Source organism: Lissotriton vulgaris, chromosome 6 (assembly GCF_964263255.1).
Source record: "Lissotriton vulgaris chromosome 6, aLisVul1.2, whole genome shotgun sequence".
In the NCBI taxonomy this organism is placed as follows: Eukaryota; Metazoa; Chordata; class Amphibia; order Caudata; family Salamandridae; genus Lissotriton; species Lissotriton vulgaris.
Genome location: NC_141694.1, coordinates 1,730,449,709 through 1,730,466,494, shown reverse-complemented (window position 1 = coordinate 1,730,466,494; position 16,786 = coordinate 1,730,449,709). Strand labels below are relative to the sequence as shown.

The window sequence follows — 16,786 nt, the reverse complement described above, 5'->3', positions numbered from 1 at the left end:
TGTAGCTTTATTTGTTTGTGTTAGCTGGAAATGTGTCTTAAGATGATCTTTGGGAATTGTATTAACTGATTGATCAGAGAAACTGTACATTGACACTGCATTGAGGCGAGCACTATTACTTTCCACTTGTGCCTTGTCAGTCGTACATTAAAAGATCTTCTTTGTAGCTCTCTGCTGAAAAACGACTCAAATATTAATATTTGCTCTTTCCATATTTTAAATGTTAAGTTTATTTTCCAACTGTAACGCTGTTAATTTGCTAGATTCAGTAATCGTGGGGCTGAATAAAAGTGACCAATGAAGAATGAGTTGTTTTACAATGACTGTTCTATTCAACTCGAAACAGCAGTTTTTCCATTCTTCTTGATGCTGGTCTTTTGTGTCTCAGACTTACATCATGTCTGACTGACCGTATTGTATGTGCTATTGGTCTTGACACATTTTTACTTTTTATGAGAGTAGAATGTCTAAGACCAGCAGATTCATTAAGGCCTACTCTACTGTCTGATTCAGCCCACCTATGCAGTGGATTCCTCAACATAGATCTTCTTTAGAAGTGAGTGAACAGATGAATACTTGACGGAACTACAGATAAGGATCCAGTTGCACTTATTAGCAGCATTACAGACTGGCTTACCATGGTGCATCAGACTACTACGTTCTTAGTAGCAGCTGAGCCTTGGCATGTCTACAAAGATGTTGAAGAGGACAATCCCGCCCTCTACCATCACATATCTTTCCTTCAGCCATAAGAGTGTAGCACAGAAAGGGAGGCTCTACTTCCTTTATAACTCCAGTACTCTGGTGTTTGGGTACAGGAGTATTGGTAAGTTGTGCCATCTACTTCCCTTTCAGGCCTGCGTATGTTTCCCCACTTCTACATCATTCATTATTCGGAGGGCCTGTCTTGAGAAATATTGCTTAATTTACGCTTGTAGACTTCCACGTGCCATAAATGTTTGAGCTTTCTGCTGAATTATTGGCAATCACTAAGACTATAAAAAATCCACACATAGGGCATTTTTTTTAGATCTACCCAAACCCACTTATCACTTATATCTAATAAGCTTCTCATGTACTCTTTTTCATAGCTATTCCTCTGCATAGACAAAAATCTTTTCTTGATTTTCTTCATGTCGTCTTAATGGTACATAAGCTTGATCTTTTATTCTTTACAGGGATGTTTTTTGGTTTTTTTAAAAAAGCTTTCATTATATGAGTAACATTAATTCAGCAGTAAGGGTTTAAAAAAATGGGTTGAAATAATGTAATAAAATATGTTTACCTGATTAAGTCCTTTTCTGTTTAAATATTCCGTTGCAGCGCATTCCCACTTATTTTTACTGTGGATCAATTATGCACTTATATTCATCATTGCCATGTCTGAACCCGAATTAAACCACTTTATCCTTACTTATTCCAGCAGTTCTGCAAATGTATTTGTCTGCATGTAAGAGCCAAAAATTGGTCTCCACGAGCTATATAAAATCTGTTATGTAACAATATCATCCTGTAGATGTTATAGTTACTCTGCTCACAACTGATGTTTTCCCTAATGTTCCCAAGTCTACCATTTAATATGAAAAGATGCATTAACTGCTGGCAAATAACCAATTGCAGAGCCAGTCTTCCTTTAGTCATTTGCAATTTGGTGGTGCCTTTGCCTTTACGTTTCCCAGGGGATAATACTGAATGTCTGCTCTAGTGTTTTACATGAAAAAACTTTTTGTTAAAAAGTTTTTTCATGTAAAACACTTTGACAGTTTTTTGCAAAGATTCAGATAAAACATTATGAATAAGCAAATGAGAAAATGGATTTAATTTGTTTATTGTAATAAATAGCAAACATTGGTGCATGTTGTAGTCCTAGTCGCCCTTGCGGGGCAGGGCCTCCTATAATTCATTGTTCTATATGCTAAGTAGGCATTAATTACAACATTGCACACATATCGAAAAAACAGACACTAAACAGAATCTGAGTGCGCTAGGTACATTCCTATATTCTTGCTCTAGAGGTAATGGCAGATAAACTGAGAGCACCACAAGCTAAAGTGATTTTTAGATTAAGAGAGACCCGTGGTTGCGGACTGAGTTTATAGTTAAATGATCTTGACCTCACATTGATGAAAAATAAATATTTGAAATGTTTGACAAAAATTCCCTCCTCTTCACTCATATAGCTTTGCTAGTTTAGAATAATTAGCTTTACATAAGCGCGTGTACAGAATTATATAGGCTACTGTACCTACAGATCAGTGTATACAGAAGTTGCTGTGAGGGGAGGTGGTGTCCAGCAACAGGCATGAAGGGCAAGGGTCATTGACTGGGCTTTGGGAAGAAGGGCGGAGGATAATGTCATTGCAATAATCTGATCTGATTGTCTGTTTCTTTACTAGGCTCATCAACCCAAGGCGTTACACCCCCTCCGGCTGTCCCTGATTGGAGCAATTCAAATGGCGATAACCTTAACACAGGATCAGCAAAAGGAACTGAAAATGGCACAGGGCATGGTGAGTGTTCTTTATGTACAAGAGGTGTGTAAATATTTAACTGCACCAGTGGGTGCTATGACCCATTTTTGTTTCTGACTAAATGTTTTATCTGATCACTGGCGATACTCGAAGTAACAAACTGTGACAAATTGAAGTTGAGTACCTGAAGGTTACTGTTGTTAAGATCTTTTGTTAGTCAGTTGCTTGTTATATGTGCATTCCATGCTTTTATTACGTAGATTTCAGATATTTACGCACATTTTGTTCATTTATATCTCTTCATTTTAAGCTGGTGATGGCGATGTCCTTCTGCGAGAGAGAGACAAAAAAATGCGCCCATATTCGATGTTCGATTCTGTGGATCCAACCACTGGACTTCCAGTGTTTGGTATGCGTAAAAACCAAAGCAGCGAAGATCTCCTTCGAGATGCTCAGGTACTGTCATACTGAATATTGGTTATCTTTGAATCTAAAATGCATTCCATCAAAGCTTTCTGTATTCAGAAATTTGATTAGTTCCTTACATGAGCCTGATAGCAAGAAGGATTTCAGGATTATACTTAAGTTTTTTTAATATCACAGAGGGATATGAACAGAGGAGACTCTTCAGTGGGCCAGTTTACTTGGTGTGCTCTGATAAGAGTTGGTGATCTGTAAAGGAATGGGTGCAACCACTGAATTTGAGGAAAGTGTTCTTTAGTTTAAGGTTTGGGGATAAAACGGAGACTAATATGATAATCCTACTACTGTTGTTTATCTTGCAATCCTGTTCAAATTGTTTCACTGTGGAGACATCTGAGTTTTGCACATTCAAAGAATATGCATCTGTTCTGCACCTTACTTGACAGTTCTCGTGGAGCCCGGGTGCATTTTAACTTTGTTTTTGAAGATTCCATTGCAACACATCACTTGATCTTGCTTTTGAGTTTATATTAGTGCTGTATGCTGTTAGCCCGAAACTGGTCTCAGGATGCTTGTTTCTGGTCCAGGTAAGACATGGCTTGGCAGTTCGGGCTGGACTGTTCCCATGAGGCACAGGGTCAAGACTTATGTACATATAGCTGTGTCTGAACTGGGGTGGCAAAGTGAGCTAAAGAACGATGATGGATTCAACCCAGATCTGTGACTTGGGGTGAGTGTCTGAAAAGTTTCAGCGCTCCGCCCATAATCTCCTTGTGTTTGCTTTAATCATTGACATGTCAGCCAATCATATAGTGTATGATTGGTGTGGGCAGAATTTAGCTAGATCAGCTGACTGGTTCCCTGGATTAAATGCCTTGCATGTAGAATGTGTATGAGCCAATTGCAGTATGGGCGTTCTGCTGGTGATCCAGAGTAGGCATCTGCTGGCTTAACTAGATGGGTTATAGAAGTTCTGGTAATGGGTTGTAGTTTAGATTTGTGACAAATGTAAAACTGGTGTTTTGTTAATGTTAACCCAGCGTTGCGAAAGACGTAATATTTGGAGTGGCCACATCACTTGCATCTCCATTTGCTCTTTAGGAAATTGTTATTTTTTAAGTGGAAAATTCTATGAAACTGTGATTTGCAGCTGTCTTGAAATAACCTCTGAATATGAAAGGCGTTTGGTATTTGTTTTGTATTTGTGTTCTAAGTGCGCACAGGATAAAGCTATTACATGAACTTTTGTTTCAAGGGGATTAGTGTAGGATTTCAGGCAGGTATCAGAGCTTTGTTATGTAGGCAGCTGCCTTTTATGTAGTGTACTAAAATGAGGTACAGTATGTAGACAGTCTAAACTACTCAAATTGTCTTACAGGATTTAAGTAATAATCCCAAATGCTTTCTTTTGTGGTAGTGTGGGCAAGCAGTTTAGGCTTATCGGAGAGTCAATAAATGAGACACACATTCAAAAAGAAACTCTAGACCAATTTAGAAAAATCACATAACTGTTTATATAATTTTTTGCACCAAGCAATCCGGTAAGTACTTCAGACGTTATCAAGTTTCATAGTAAAAACAGTAGAAAATCACAGCTGTCAGATTTGATGAATGAGCCTTGAACGTGGTAATTTTATCCTATGGGAGAAACATTCACCGCATGGCTACACATAAAGACGACTTACAGGACTGTTCTTTTGGACTTAAGGCAAGAAGGGATCAAGGTCCAAGAAAGCAGCAACAGTTCAAATTTGCCTACCCTGGGTGTCCAGGTGCTTTAAGAGGTGGTAGCGTTGAACGCTACACACTTTAGTCATTGGGGAAAAGTTCCTATAAGAAAAGGCTGCAAGGAGGGTCTGGGAACCAGTCTGGCAGAACCCACTAGGGGTCTCTGCTCTAGAGGGTCTCTGGAGCAAGGCAGCACCGTCGGTCGGCTCAGACTCTGGCTGGGGGCACAGATGCAGAGGTGTTTTGTCCAGTGGGTGTGGCGCCGCGGCCAGGGTGACTGACTCCGGAATCTGGGGATCACAGTTCGATCCCCGGGACCGGTGGCAGATTAGCCCAGCACCATGTGACTCTGGGCAATAGCTTGCTTAATCTTTCCGACGGCCCCCAGCGCCTAGAGACCGTAACGGGTGATGGTTCGCGCTTTACAAATGTGGATTATTATTATTAGTATTATTATTATTATTATTCTTGTGGTGGAGGCTCTCACTTCTTGTGGTTGACCTGGTGATGGGGGCAGCAGGGCCACTCTGTGCTGGCCTCGGTGATGCCGACTTCCCTTGTCGGTATATCTGGTGTGGAGGGTTGATGCCTGCCCTGGACACTTAACAAGCCTTGGCTGTTGCAACTGCTTTGATACCCTGGGTATTGGTGCTGGCTGGCTCCTAGAGGGCCTGCAGCCCCAAACATGGCAGGGAGGCGGTTCTGACCTTCTGGAGCACGAAGACCTCTCCGTGTCGTGCTGCTACTTCTGTGTGTCCGTTTGCCAACAGCACGGTGTACCGGGCAAATGCTTGTCGGTGCCTGCAGACTGCAGGGAAGTGGCTTCTCCACTTCAAGGGATATCTTTGCTGGTTGCTGAGGTGCTGGACAGTCCCCCCAATGGTTAGTTCTAATTTACAACGACTCAATAACTTAAAGAACAATGGGGACCTCTTGTGTATATTTGGAGAAATAATCTCCCGCAATAAAATACACGTCAATTTGAAAAGGAAATTTACTCAGCCAAATTTGGTCAGTTTTCAAAGTAGAGATGGAAAAATCATCAGTCTTGGAAAAGAGACAGAGCTGTGTCACGGAGCGTCCTTTGACCTAAAGAGCGAAAGCACGAGCCGAGGCATTGAAAGATTGCTTTGCAAATCCTGAGAAAAACGTAGCGAATTCGAAAGAAATAACAAGCAGGGGCATCCGGACAAGCAAGTGTGGCCGTGAAAGAGCGGTGCGCTTAATGAGCCATGACTGAGGAAAGCCAGATGGCGCCTGTGCGCGTGACCGCTGCTTTAGGCCACACAAATAGCTGTGGTCGGCTTTTTAAAGCCCGCTCACTAAATATCTCGCCAGAACAGCGCTGGCTCAGGCGAGACCTAAAACACTACCCTGAGACTGAATATCTAAAAAGTCTAGCATAATCTTTCAAAAAACGCTCCCAAAAAAAAGATGCAAAAGTCAGGAAGAAAAGTATCTTGGGTGGGGAATGTGATGAATGAGGGAAGCATTGTAATCAGTAATTGGCTTCCCCAATCCTCTCCATCCTCTATCTATGCGGTAGGACACTCTAGTTTGAGTAGCTGTGTGCTTTATTAAATACGGTATTTCATTTAATTGCAACACACCCATCACAGCACCCTTATATATGAGAACAGTCTCCTCAAACTCTACATTGGAACTCACTCCAGGGATAGCCAAAGCTGAACATGCCATTTTCTGCATTTAGGAGTACTCATTTTGGACTGGTTCTCAGGAATAGTTACTGTTTATGAAAATGTATTGATAGAGACCAACTGAGAGAAATAGTGAAAGAGGTAAAGTAAAAGTTCCTTCCAGTCAACCATGGTAGGTAGAATGTGGGACTTGCACATAATTTCAATCCAAAACGCTTTATCTTTGAAAGCAAAAGCGTTGAGCCTTTGCAGTGCAGGAAGCCTCGCAGCAGGAAAATTAGTTTTAACCTGTGCATGAATACAGCTTCAAACAAGCATTGGCAAAACAACTAGATGTGGCCTTGGCATGCTGGTGCAGTTTAAAAATCTTTTCTTTTTTATACAGGCATGTGTCACAATGTAGGAAGCTGTCTCTTTATATAGTGGACCACATATAGGTACATTCTGAGTCCAAGCAAACCCCAGAGGAATTACAGAGGCACAAATGACACCCCAGATGCTCTCTTTTGTGGTAGTGGGCAAGCAGTTAGGCATATTATAGGGTAGTGCTAATCATTTATTACAGACACAAAGGCAGTAAATTAGACATACACTCAATAAAGAAATCCGACACCAATTTATAAAAATAAAACACATACTTTTATATGAATTTAGATACCAAGATCATCGGAATCGGGTAATTACTTTTCGAGTTATGATTTTTTATAGTTTTCAGAAATGGACACTTTTCATTTTCTGGACCAGCAATGTTTTCCTGTGGAGGAAAAACATGTATTGCATTTGGGCACTTGTCCGTGTATTAAGGGGCTGTATTAATGGGATGTTCTCCTGGAATTGAGGATGGGGTAAGGTCCAAAGCCACATCAACAGGTCACCTCAGGAGTTTCTGGGGGGTCCGGGTGCATAGATTTGTCATGGCATCTGGCATTTCATTCACTTCAATGGGAGAATGGTCCAGTTGCAAGCAGGGACTGGGGTACCATTTTGGGAACCCACATGCGGGCTCAACCCATGAGGTTCCCTGGCACACAGTGACACCCTTGGTCCACTTCTCCTTGGGCTGTGGTGCTCTAGTGCAGTGGTGTTTTTTGGAGTCTGGTTCTTTTATAGGAGTCTTTCGCGGTTGAGGGGGCCAGCAGAAAGAAGCTGCAGGCAAAGACTGGAAGTCCAGGTTTGTGGCCAGTCCAAGGGTGGGCTTGGCACTTGTGGGTCTGGGGGATCCCTTTGGCTCTGTCACCTCCCTTGGACTCTGGCACGCAGGTGCATAGATGCTTTGAGGCGTTGGGTGGGAGTGGTCGCAGACTCACTTCTTTGTCTTGGTTTTCGGCAAGAGGGGCAAACAGGACAGTTGGGCCACTATCGAAATGGGTCTCACTGTCCCTGAAATCCCTCGATGTGCAGGTCGGTCTTCCTCAGCGTTGGTGTCTGTTCTGGGCACAACAAGCCTTGGCTGCTGCAAGGGGTCCAGTACCCCGGGATTGGCATTGTGCGGCTCCGGTCATTCCTGGCGTCCCCACACTTAAAGGGAGGATGGATCTGACCCGTGGGAGCACATCTACCTCTTCCTGTGCAGTGGCCTCAATCGTTAGACTCCGTAGGCGGCAGGCTGTGTACCGGATCTTGCTTCTTTGGTGCCTGCGGCCACAGGGGAGTAGCTCCTCTACTATAGGGGAAATTCTTTTCCAATATGCGAAGCACTGGCAGGCCTCTGGGTTTCTTGAGGTCTGCACAGTGGCAGGACAAATCAGTTGCTTCACGAGGGTCGGGTGCAGCAGACCGGCCTTAAGTCAGTCGTACTTCTCTGTTCAGCAACCTTCATCTTTCACTCCTTCTTTTGTGTCCAAACAAAATCTGAGTATCTGGTATGAAGGGGTCCCATAAATATTCAATTTAGGGACGTTAAGAGGAGTGAGGGGTAGTAGTCAATGGGCTACTTGACCCAGGGTCACTACGCCCCCTATATGACCACTTCCTGTGGGAAGTAGGCATAACCCTGTCCCAGAGTTCCTAAGTGTGCAAACGCAAAGATGGCCACTTCTAAAAAGTCGTACCCACCTCAGGTTAGACATTCATGCAAGGGGTATGAAGCAACATGTAAGTACAATCGATTACAGGGTCTGGGTTTTCGAAAAAATGAGTCCACGTTGTTGTTTGTAGCCTTGATGTGTCTTTATTACGCAAATGCTGGGTTTTCATAAATGCACAGCCAACGCGTTTTGCCCAAACATGGGCTTCTTCAGGGTTGTAAATAGCAATAAATACGCAATCCGTTTTCGGTGGCGTCAGTATCCTCCCCTCGTGGTATAATTTGTGCTGCAGCCCTTAAGGACCCTCTTTAATACCCATGTCCTAGGGACCTAGAGTACCATTTACTAGGGGCTTACATGGGTGCTAAAGTCTTCAGGCAATTTTAGCACAATAAGACTGTACCTTGTTTTAAGGAAGGAGCACCAGCACTGTGGTCTGGTTAGCAGGCCTCCGTGGACGGTCAGTCGAAAAATATTCTCTAGTAGCTAAAAAAAGGGGGTTGGGGGGTAAATGCAACACGTACCCAGTTACCTACGCACACAATTTTTAATAACTAAGCACTTAAATGTAGACACCTTATTAGTGTAGCAATGTAGATTTTAAATCATTCACGGATATGGATGTTTTTAGGTCGAGCCTAGCGTTGTAGCACATGCGCTACTCGCTTTGCGAGGCATATTTTAGTAGGGACAGATGTGGAAGTGCAGTGGAAGCTCCGCCCATATTTTTCATTGGCTGGCGTCATCGTCCATGGTAAATGCTGGCTTTCGATTGATCATGAGGCTTCTTAGTCCCGCCTTTTTACCGCCCGGTCTCCTTTTGCAACTGCCCATCAGGACTGGATCTTTTACTTTCGGCATTACACGGTCTCCTTCATTAGTCGGTAAGCACTATATTTTTTTCACAATAGCGACAGCTTGTTTTATGAAGGGAGCGTGTAACACGGACAGAGGTTGGGGTGGGAGAAGACTAAGAAGCAACATGGACAAAGGTGGAGGGTGGGAGAGGAAGATAGGAATTGTCAAGGGCTCCCATATCGATGGCGCGGTGTGTGATCTTCAGCATCTGGCTTTCTACCTCAAAATGTATGTCGTCCAGGTCTTTCTTAAACATTTCAGACTCTGTGAACATACACTTGGTTTATAGTGCATGGACCATGCAGCAAAGACGATTTCACTGCGGCTTGGGTCCTTTACCTGGGGATGCTTAAAAAGTGAAAGAACGCCAGTACTAACACCAATGATAAAACAACACATCTCAATGCAAAAGCATCAAGTGTGAGCAACTTTTTCTGCAACTGCTTTAATGGCACAGGCGGGTGAGGTGTATCAATGGGCAGATTTTAAGTTAAAAAAATGTCAAAACTTTCTCTTGTGACTTTTATTATGATTTCCAACTGTCCAATACCTGATCTGTGTAAACACATTCAACACCAGTTAACAGGCTTAGCTCCCACCCTGCAGAAACACCTTTTATTTACCAGTAAACAAAGCTCGACAAGTGTCCTCAGGGATCCATATACCATTTTCACTAGCCTAACTCTCACTAGACGTGCAGCACTGCTCTGCATCATGCATCACCTCTAGGAGCTATTGTGTCTGACACAAACATCCACAAACTGTTTCACTGTCTGTAATAGGTACATACAAGTTTCCAAGCTGTCGCATCCTTGAATAATACAATTTACCACTGACAGGTGCTAGCTACTTAGAAAACAAATGTGAAAAGATGCTCAGGCTAGCAATTCTGTGACAATTCTATTCAGTGGGTGGGCTGATGTATTCACACAATGTTGACATGGGTGTACTGCGAGATTCACACAATGTTCTTTCAAGAGCACTTTTCACTAGCGCTCCTGTTTTGACTCTCACCGTTCAGTAGCAACAGTCAGGCAAACCTGTACGGTTTGTTTTCTCTTTCTAAAGTATTGCCTCAGTGTAAGCTGTGCCCGACCTGGCACTTCTGGTTGGTAAACTGCGAGCGAACGCATGGCTGAGGGAATTGCTTACCCCATCAGAGCACAGTAGAGCAGCTTGAGGCATAAACTTCCAGGCGTTGTGGATGTTACATTTGTGATTCAAGGTAGCGAGCGCTTAGGAAAGTATGTTCCATCGACAGCTTGTTGATCAGCGGGCATGCGCGTGGACTGGCAGAACATGGCATCCTTGAAAGGCGAGGCTCAATTTTGAGCGTGCCCTCCTCGCGCTATCCAGCAGCCACTGGAACGCTCAAGTTTGTTTAGTTTGTGATCTTCTTGTTGATGGAGTGATCCTCTGTGATGGTGAACGACGGCTTGTGTTTAGCGAGTCCTTAAATGTTGAGATTGTTGTGTAGGGCAGTCGCACCTCATTAGTCTCTATTCTGTCTTATATTGACTGCACTAAGAGGCATTACTGTGTCTGCTCTTAAGCCGGCTGCTTTTAATAGGCGATACTTAAACAGATACACTTAATTGGAAATTCAAGATGAATTATATATACTGTCAATTGTCAAGGTTTTCCCTATTTTGTGTGGTTTATCAAAATTAAGACATTTGTTTTATTGTTTATGCTAATAACTGACTGGAAAATTTACATAAGGCACTGGGTTTTTAGGTGTGCCGTGGTATTTTACTTGCTTAGCAGATGCAGTATGTCCATGTATTGAGTACGACAATTGTTCTCACAAACATGCACACATAACACACAGACACCCCCTCAAATTTTATAATATGACACACATTTGAACACCGGCAAACATGACCCATTCGTAACTTCACCAACATACGGCTAAAAAACGTTCACATTGACAATGCCAAGAGCTTGGCCATTGCCAAGACACAATGGTTTTTGCCAATGCTTGTTAATATTACACCAGAAAGCACATTGCAGGCCCAAACTACCCAGCTCCTACAGCCAGGGATTTCTGTGCGCTGGAGACAGGGAACCTTCTTGGTAACCCAGTTTGTACAATTTGAAACATGCAGGTTTTTGGGTGTAACGGAAGGGGTGTTGGGGAGGCAGTGCTTGGACACTATTAATAGTGACGGTCAGTGCTTAGCCTGCCACACTGACATACACTTGTCACACAGTGGGAGGGGAGGGGGGCAATTGCAAGCAAAAACATGGGCGGGCTGGGGAGCTGTAAACACATTCAGCTGATACCCTGCAGTGCTTTGTTGGGTCTGTGGACTCCAAGAAAGAGAAACCCAAATCCTCCAAAGCAGTCTGCAGCGAGAACCACAAATGAAGCCAGCTGCCACTGACCAGTGAAAAGAAAACAAATGAGTGACGACAAATCCAGCGAATGGTAAGTAATGGGCGGGCTCAAAAGCTCTTTTTAAGCTTTTTTAGGTCGAGCCTGTGCAGCGCATGCGCTGCTTTGCGAGGCATGCTGTATTGGAATATGAACTTGAAGGACCGCCCATATTTTTCATTGGCTTGTGTCATTGTCCTTTAAAATGCTGGCTTCTGATTTGTTAATAGGCTTGTTAGCCCCTCCTTAGTACTGCCTTGTCTTCATTTGTAACCTCCCATTAGGACTGGCCTTTTTACTTCTGTTACACAGTATGTCTTATTTAGTCAGTAAGCACTATTTTCTTTAATGTGTTTCTCCTACTGCAGGCATGACATACTTTCCTGCAACTTTCAGCATGCCATGCACGCTTTCACTTAACAAGCAACCCGCAACAATGCGGCCGAGATCTCGCATTTGTGAGAGTTTGTTATTGATATTGTAAATGACAATGCCTTTTATTTGTGCATTTTTATAAAAACAGATAAGTAAAAAGCATTGTCATTTACAGCGCCAATAGCTTAAACTCTTGCAAATGCGAGACCTATTGCATTGCAAATGCTTGTTACTAATAATGTTTGGGGGGGGGGGAAGCTTTGAGTTTTGCCAAGCATTTTACTTAATTCTTTGTGAACTCGACAAAAAGAAATCATCGCCTGACCAAGCTCTTAAATTGGAGTCCGCTACAGTGTCAACAATCCTGAAACAGTAGCTTAAACGAGCATTGGCAAAGCATATTGGTCTCGCCTATGGAAAAGCGATTAGCTTTACCAATGTCTTTTAGCTACATTGTAGAACACGGCTAAAATGAGAGAAAACAGAGCTATGACGTGGCCAACACTGGCCATGTCATATCTTTGTTTTGTTGTGGCGGATGTGGGTGGGCATCATGGACAACGGTAGGAGATTACAAGGGAAAAGGCACCACGGACAAAAGGAGGGAGTGGAAAGCAACACTGACAACTGTTGAGGAGAGGGGGTTAAAAGGGCTGCGTCATATCTTTTTGTCTGATGGCTGGTTGGGGGCAGCACAGATAATGGGAGGGTGGGAGAGAAGAAGTGAGCTGAACTACAGGATTGCCAGAGAGAAGAAACTACATGGACAAAGGAAGTGGTGGAAGGGAAGAAGCAACTAGGACAATTGGTGCTATGATGTATCCAGTGCTGGCCACCCTGTAGGCCGTCCCATTTTTCTTTCGTTTTACAGCGGGGGGCAACTTAGACATCGTAAAGGTGAGAAGAAAGTAGCAACTTGGGCATATTGTATGCTGTGGTGAGTGGAAGCAACATGTGAATAACAATTCAGCAGACTAATTTATGAAGTCCGCTGGCCAAAAGCCCCTCTATGTATGTATATTATATATATTTTGGATCATTATTGGGAAAAGAATTGTCTGGTGAGACAGCTAAAGCTACCTCAAAGGCCAGTCTAAAAAGGCCCGTTTAGAGCCAGCATTGAAAACCATTACTACTTTTTTTGTAACAATCACCATCTCCAACTGGAAGAGTTCCTCAAAGATTACTTATAAAAGTAATAGAGGATGGATAGGTAGTATGGTGGGATTGCTAAAAAGTCCTTCATAAACAGGAGGGGCTGACACAAATTTGGCCATCAGTTGTACACCGTCCAAAGGACAATTCTGAAAGTGCAACCAACACGTTTTCTCTCTAAAATCATACCCCAGTGAAATTTTAGACCCAAATAAATCCCTACATAAAGACAACGCAGAGTGCAGGGCTCATTGAGCGTGCTAAACCGACCACTTGGTTTTAAGCTCAAGCTTTACTGGAAATACACAATCGCTAGGATCCTTAAAAATAAATTACCTACTAATGTGGAAGAGGAGGGGCCCCGTATATCAGAAGAAGCACAGTCCCTTTTTACTGTTGTCTCCCTAAAAACTACATGGGTTCTACTGGACAAAGTAGAGTAGGGATTTGCAGAGTAAGGGGTGATAGCACTCAAAAACCATGACTAGCAAACAAACTTCTGAAAATAGCACCCAGGTTGAGGCGAAAGCACAGTTAATGTGCATGTAAATGAAGAAACATTTCTACATCGTGACGGGCACCGTGTCTTAGGAGGTACTTTGAGCAAAAGAAATACCCTACCAAAACTTAGGCCAATTAGGAAAAACACTCTTGACACTAGTTGTATAGAAGAAGAAGCAATATGGGTTAAGGTCAATAGAGACTGCCCCACTGTGAGAAACGAAGCAGTCTATCTAGAGAGGTTTGTTATTCCCAAGTAGGACACCATTCTGGTGTATATTTATATACACTGCAGAAAAGGCTAGAAATACTTACAATTCATGGTCAGGTTGGAGCAAATATATACATAATAAAGATATTGGTAGATGTCAGCAACCATCTGGTGCTGTTAATCTGAAGTTGATTGTTCTCTTAGGACAACAGCTTATGTAGCTCGCTGGATTCTGCCACACTGCATTCTTTGAACATGTTCATGTAGCTTAGATTTGCAAGGCAAACGTTAAGCAGTCCATCCATTTTAAAGACACTATTGGATTATCTAATAGTTCATGCCTTTTACTCATGTGTGCCCAAGCAGGCTTTTCATAACCTTTATAGAAATAGTTTTACAATATATGCCCTTACAGTCTGTGCTGTTTTGTGTATGTTTGTATATCGTATTTCTTTATCACGAACCTACCCACAAAACTGTCGATCACTGTACATGTCAGAGACCAGCATGAAGTTAAACAGTAATTGAAGAAGAAGCTGGCTTGTGGAAGGGTATTGCACTTTGATGCAATGTCCTGTAAAGACGTTAGTCTTCAACTCTTTCCTAAATTGCAGCAGCGTTGGGTCAGTCCTGATGGATATGGGGGTGTTATGTGATTATTCCAGCTTTAAAATACGCATTCAATATCCAGAGGGTGAAAATAAAAAAATATATTCATCTGTATTACTCGTTCCCCATTGTCGGTCTCTTCCCTAAATTCATATAGAGCCTGACCTTCTATAGTTGGTACCACCTCTCGACTTTGCCTATAAAAAAGAAATCTGATGATACACGGTCTGTGACTTCTGTGAGCATGTAAGGGAACCAGATTTTAGTTTTTCTGAAGGGATTGCATGGGGTTTAACTTTCTCATTTCCTTCTCATTTCTACCCATTGGAAGCTGTTGTTCCTGCCTTTCAGCATACTGCATATAAACATTTCAGTGATATTGTCAGTGCAAAACATTAAAGGCAAGTAGAATGTCATTCGATTTCACAGGGTTCAGGACTTCCTCAGCCTTTTCAACTGCTGTTTGTGCTTGTACTAGGGAAATTTGTATTTGCAGCATTTGCATTTTATGTGTTCTGTTTACAAGTTCTGCATGTATGTTCTAATACATTTGCCTTAAAATGTTATTTGCAAAGTTAGTCATATACGTTAAATGTTCTGAACCTTTTGGTATTCAGTTTGTTTGTATTTTGTGGTGGTTGTTCATTGGTTCAATTTTTTTTCCAGTTTAATACTCAAACATGTATTTCTCACTAAATTGTGTATTATCTTTCAGACTAACAACAAAAATGTGACAAAGGTACCTCCACCGGTTCCTTCTAAACCAAAACAAATTAATTTGCCTTACTTTGGACAAGTCAGCCAACCCATTTCAGGTGATACAAACGCGCAAAAAATGCCTTCAGCTGTTGCATCGCTTAATAACAAGCAGAATCTAACCATTCAGCAGCAGCCCAACACCTCTCAGCAGAATCCACAAAAGATTGCTCTCCCACCTGGACCACAAGCCAACAGCCAAGACCCGCCTCAGACATCCTCTTCAAAACTGGATAACCCCCCTGCTGCCACTGTGCGGCCTTTCACCCCACAACCCACCAAAGAGCCTCCTCAACCGCCAGCTCGGAAGCCACAGATGGTTGCAGCCAGCTCCATTTATTCCATGTACACACAGCAGCAAACCCCTGGGAAGAACTTCCTTCAAGCTGTGCAGTCTGCTCTCACACGGACTCAGACCCGGAGTTCACATTTTCCTAGTGGTAAGTTTTTATGTGGTAGTCCTTGTAGTTTTGATAGCAAGCATGAAATCTTTCCTCGTTTGTTGATGCCACAGGTGTACATCTTTTGTCCATGTTAATGCATTTAGTAGTAGGACCAAATGAGGCATTGTGCCGTACATTTAAAGTGAACTGCCTGATTGGCAAAGCATTCATGATGCATAGATTTGGATTAGCAGGTTTAACCTATTTTTCCGCCACTAAGATCATATTTTTCCTCTGTCTAGGGGTATTTTCTTCTATTTTCATTTTCTTCACTTTTCAATAATATTGAGGGCTTTTACCGCTTTTCAGTAAAAGCTTCCACATGCTGGAATTCGCTCCCTCGCTGTCTGCGGTTGGAACCTGTCTACTTACGCTTCCACAAACAGCTTAAAACTCTGCTGTTTCCCAAATAAGCTCTTCCCCTCCCTCGGCCAATTCAAGTTCTTTACAGCGCGGGGATGCCTCCGGGTCACCAGGCGCTTTACAAATCGTTAAATAAATAAATAAATAAATTACCCTTACCTTTCACCTTAGAAGATTTACATTCATTTCATTGGTGGGACTGATTCACATAGCCTTAGGATAGAAAGTTGTAAATATGTTCCCTTAAAATAATATTACTTGTACAACTGTTGCAGATTGACTGAGAACTCTAGGATTATTTCGGGAAATTAATGAAAGACATAGATTTCTTGCACTGCTCTAATTCACAAATTCTGTGCCTGCTGCATTTCCACCAGGTATAAAAGAGGCATTAGCACAATCAAAGGTATTAGCACAATCCGCATTTTGCCCTTTATTTGCAAATTATTTTTATCCTCTCAAAGTGCATTCTCTTACACTCACATTAAATATGGAGCTTCTTCCTCCCCTACTTCACCTGGAAAAGGCACTTAATCTTGCTTTACAAAGGAGCAGCTTTATGTGCATTTATTGAGCGAGCCAAACTCACAAACCTGTCCGTTAAAAAATGTAATTATGCCTCTGTAAACATACTCATTCACGGGGTGGATTTACGACTCTTCATAGCCCTGCAAAACAAAATTGCTCAGTCAGTCTAGAGCTCCAGCACAGACCGAGTAAATCCACTTCTTCCTCACGATGGCCGGCTTCAATTAGCGACATGGCTAAAACGCATTTACAATTTTTCCCCACAGTAAAAAGAAGAATATAATAGAGAAAATATTATTTGCC

At 42.5% G+C, this 16,786-nt stretch overlaps 1 protein-coding gene across 2 annotated transcripts in view; it reads left to right on the top strand.

The window, feature by feature from the left end:
* The window catches only part of TP53BP2 (tumor protein p53 binding protein 2), a 330,278-nt gene that overhangs the window by 245,726 nt on the left and 67,766 nt on the right, over positions 1-16,786 (top strand). For both annotated transcript variants that reach the window (XM_086927962.1, XM_086927963.1), the window contains exons 10-12: positions 2,397-2,510; positions 2,782-2,927; positions 15,109-15,589. In XM_086927962.1, coding sequence (XP_086784088.1) covers positions 2,397-2,510; positions 2,782-2,927; positions 15,109-15,589 — 741 coding nt within the window. The remainder of the gene's footprint in view (positions 1-2,396; positions 2,511-2,781; positions 2,928-15,108; positions 15,590-16,786) is intronic.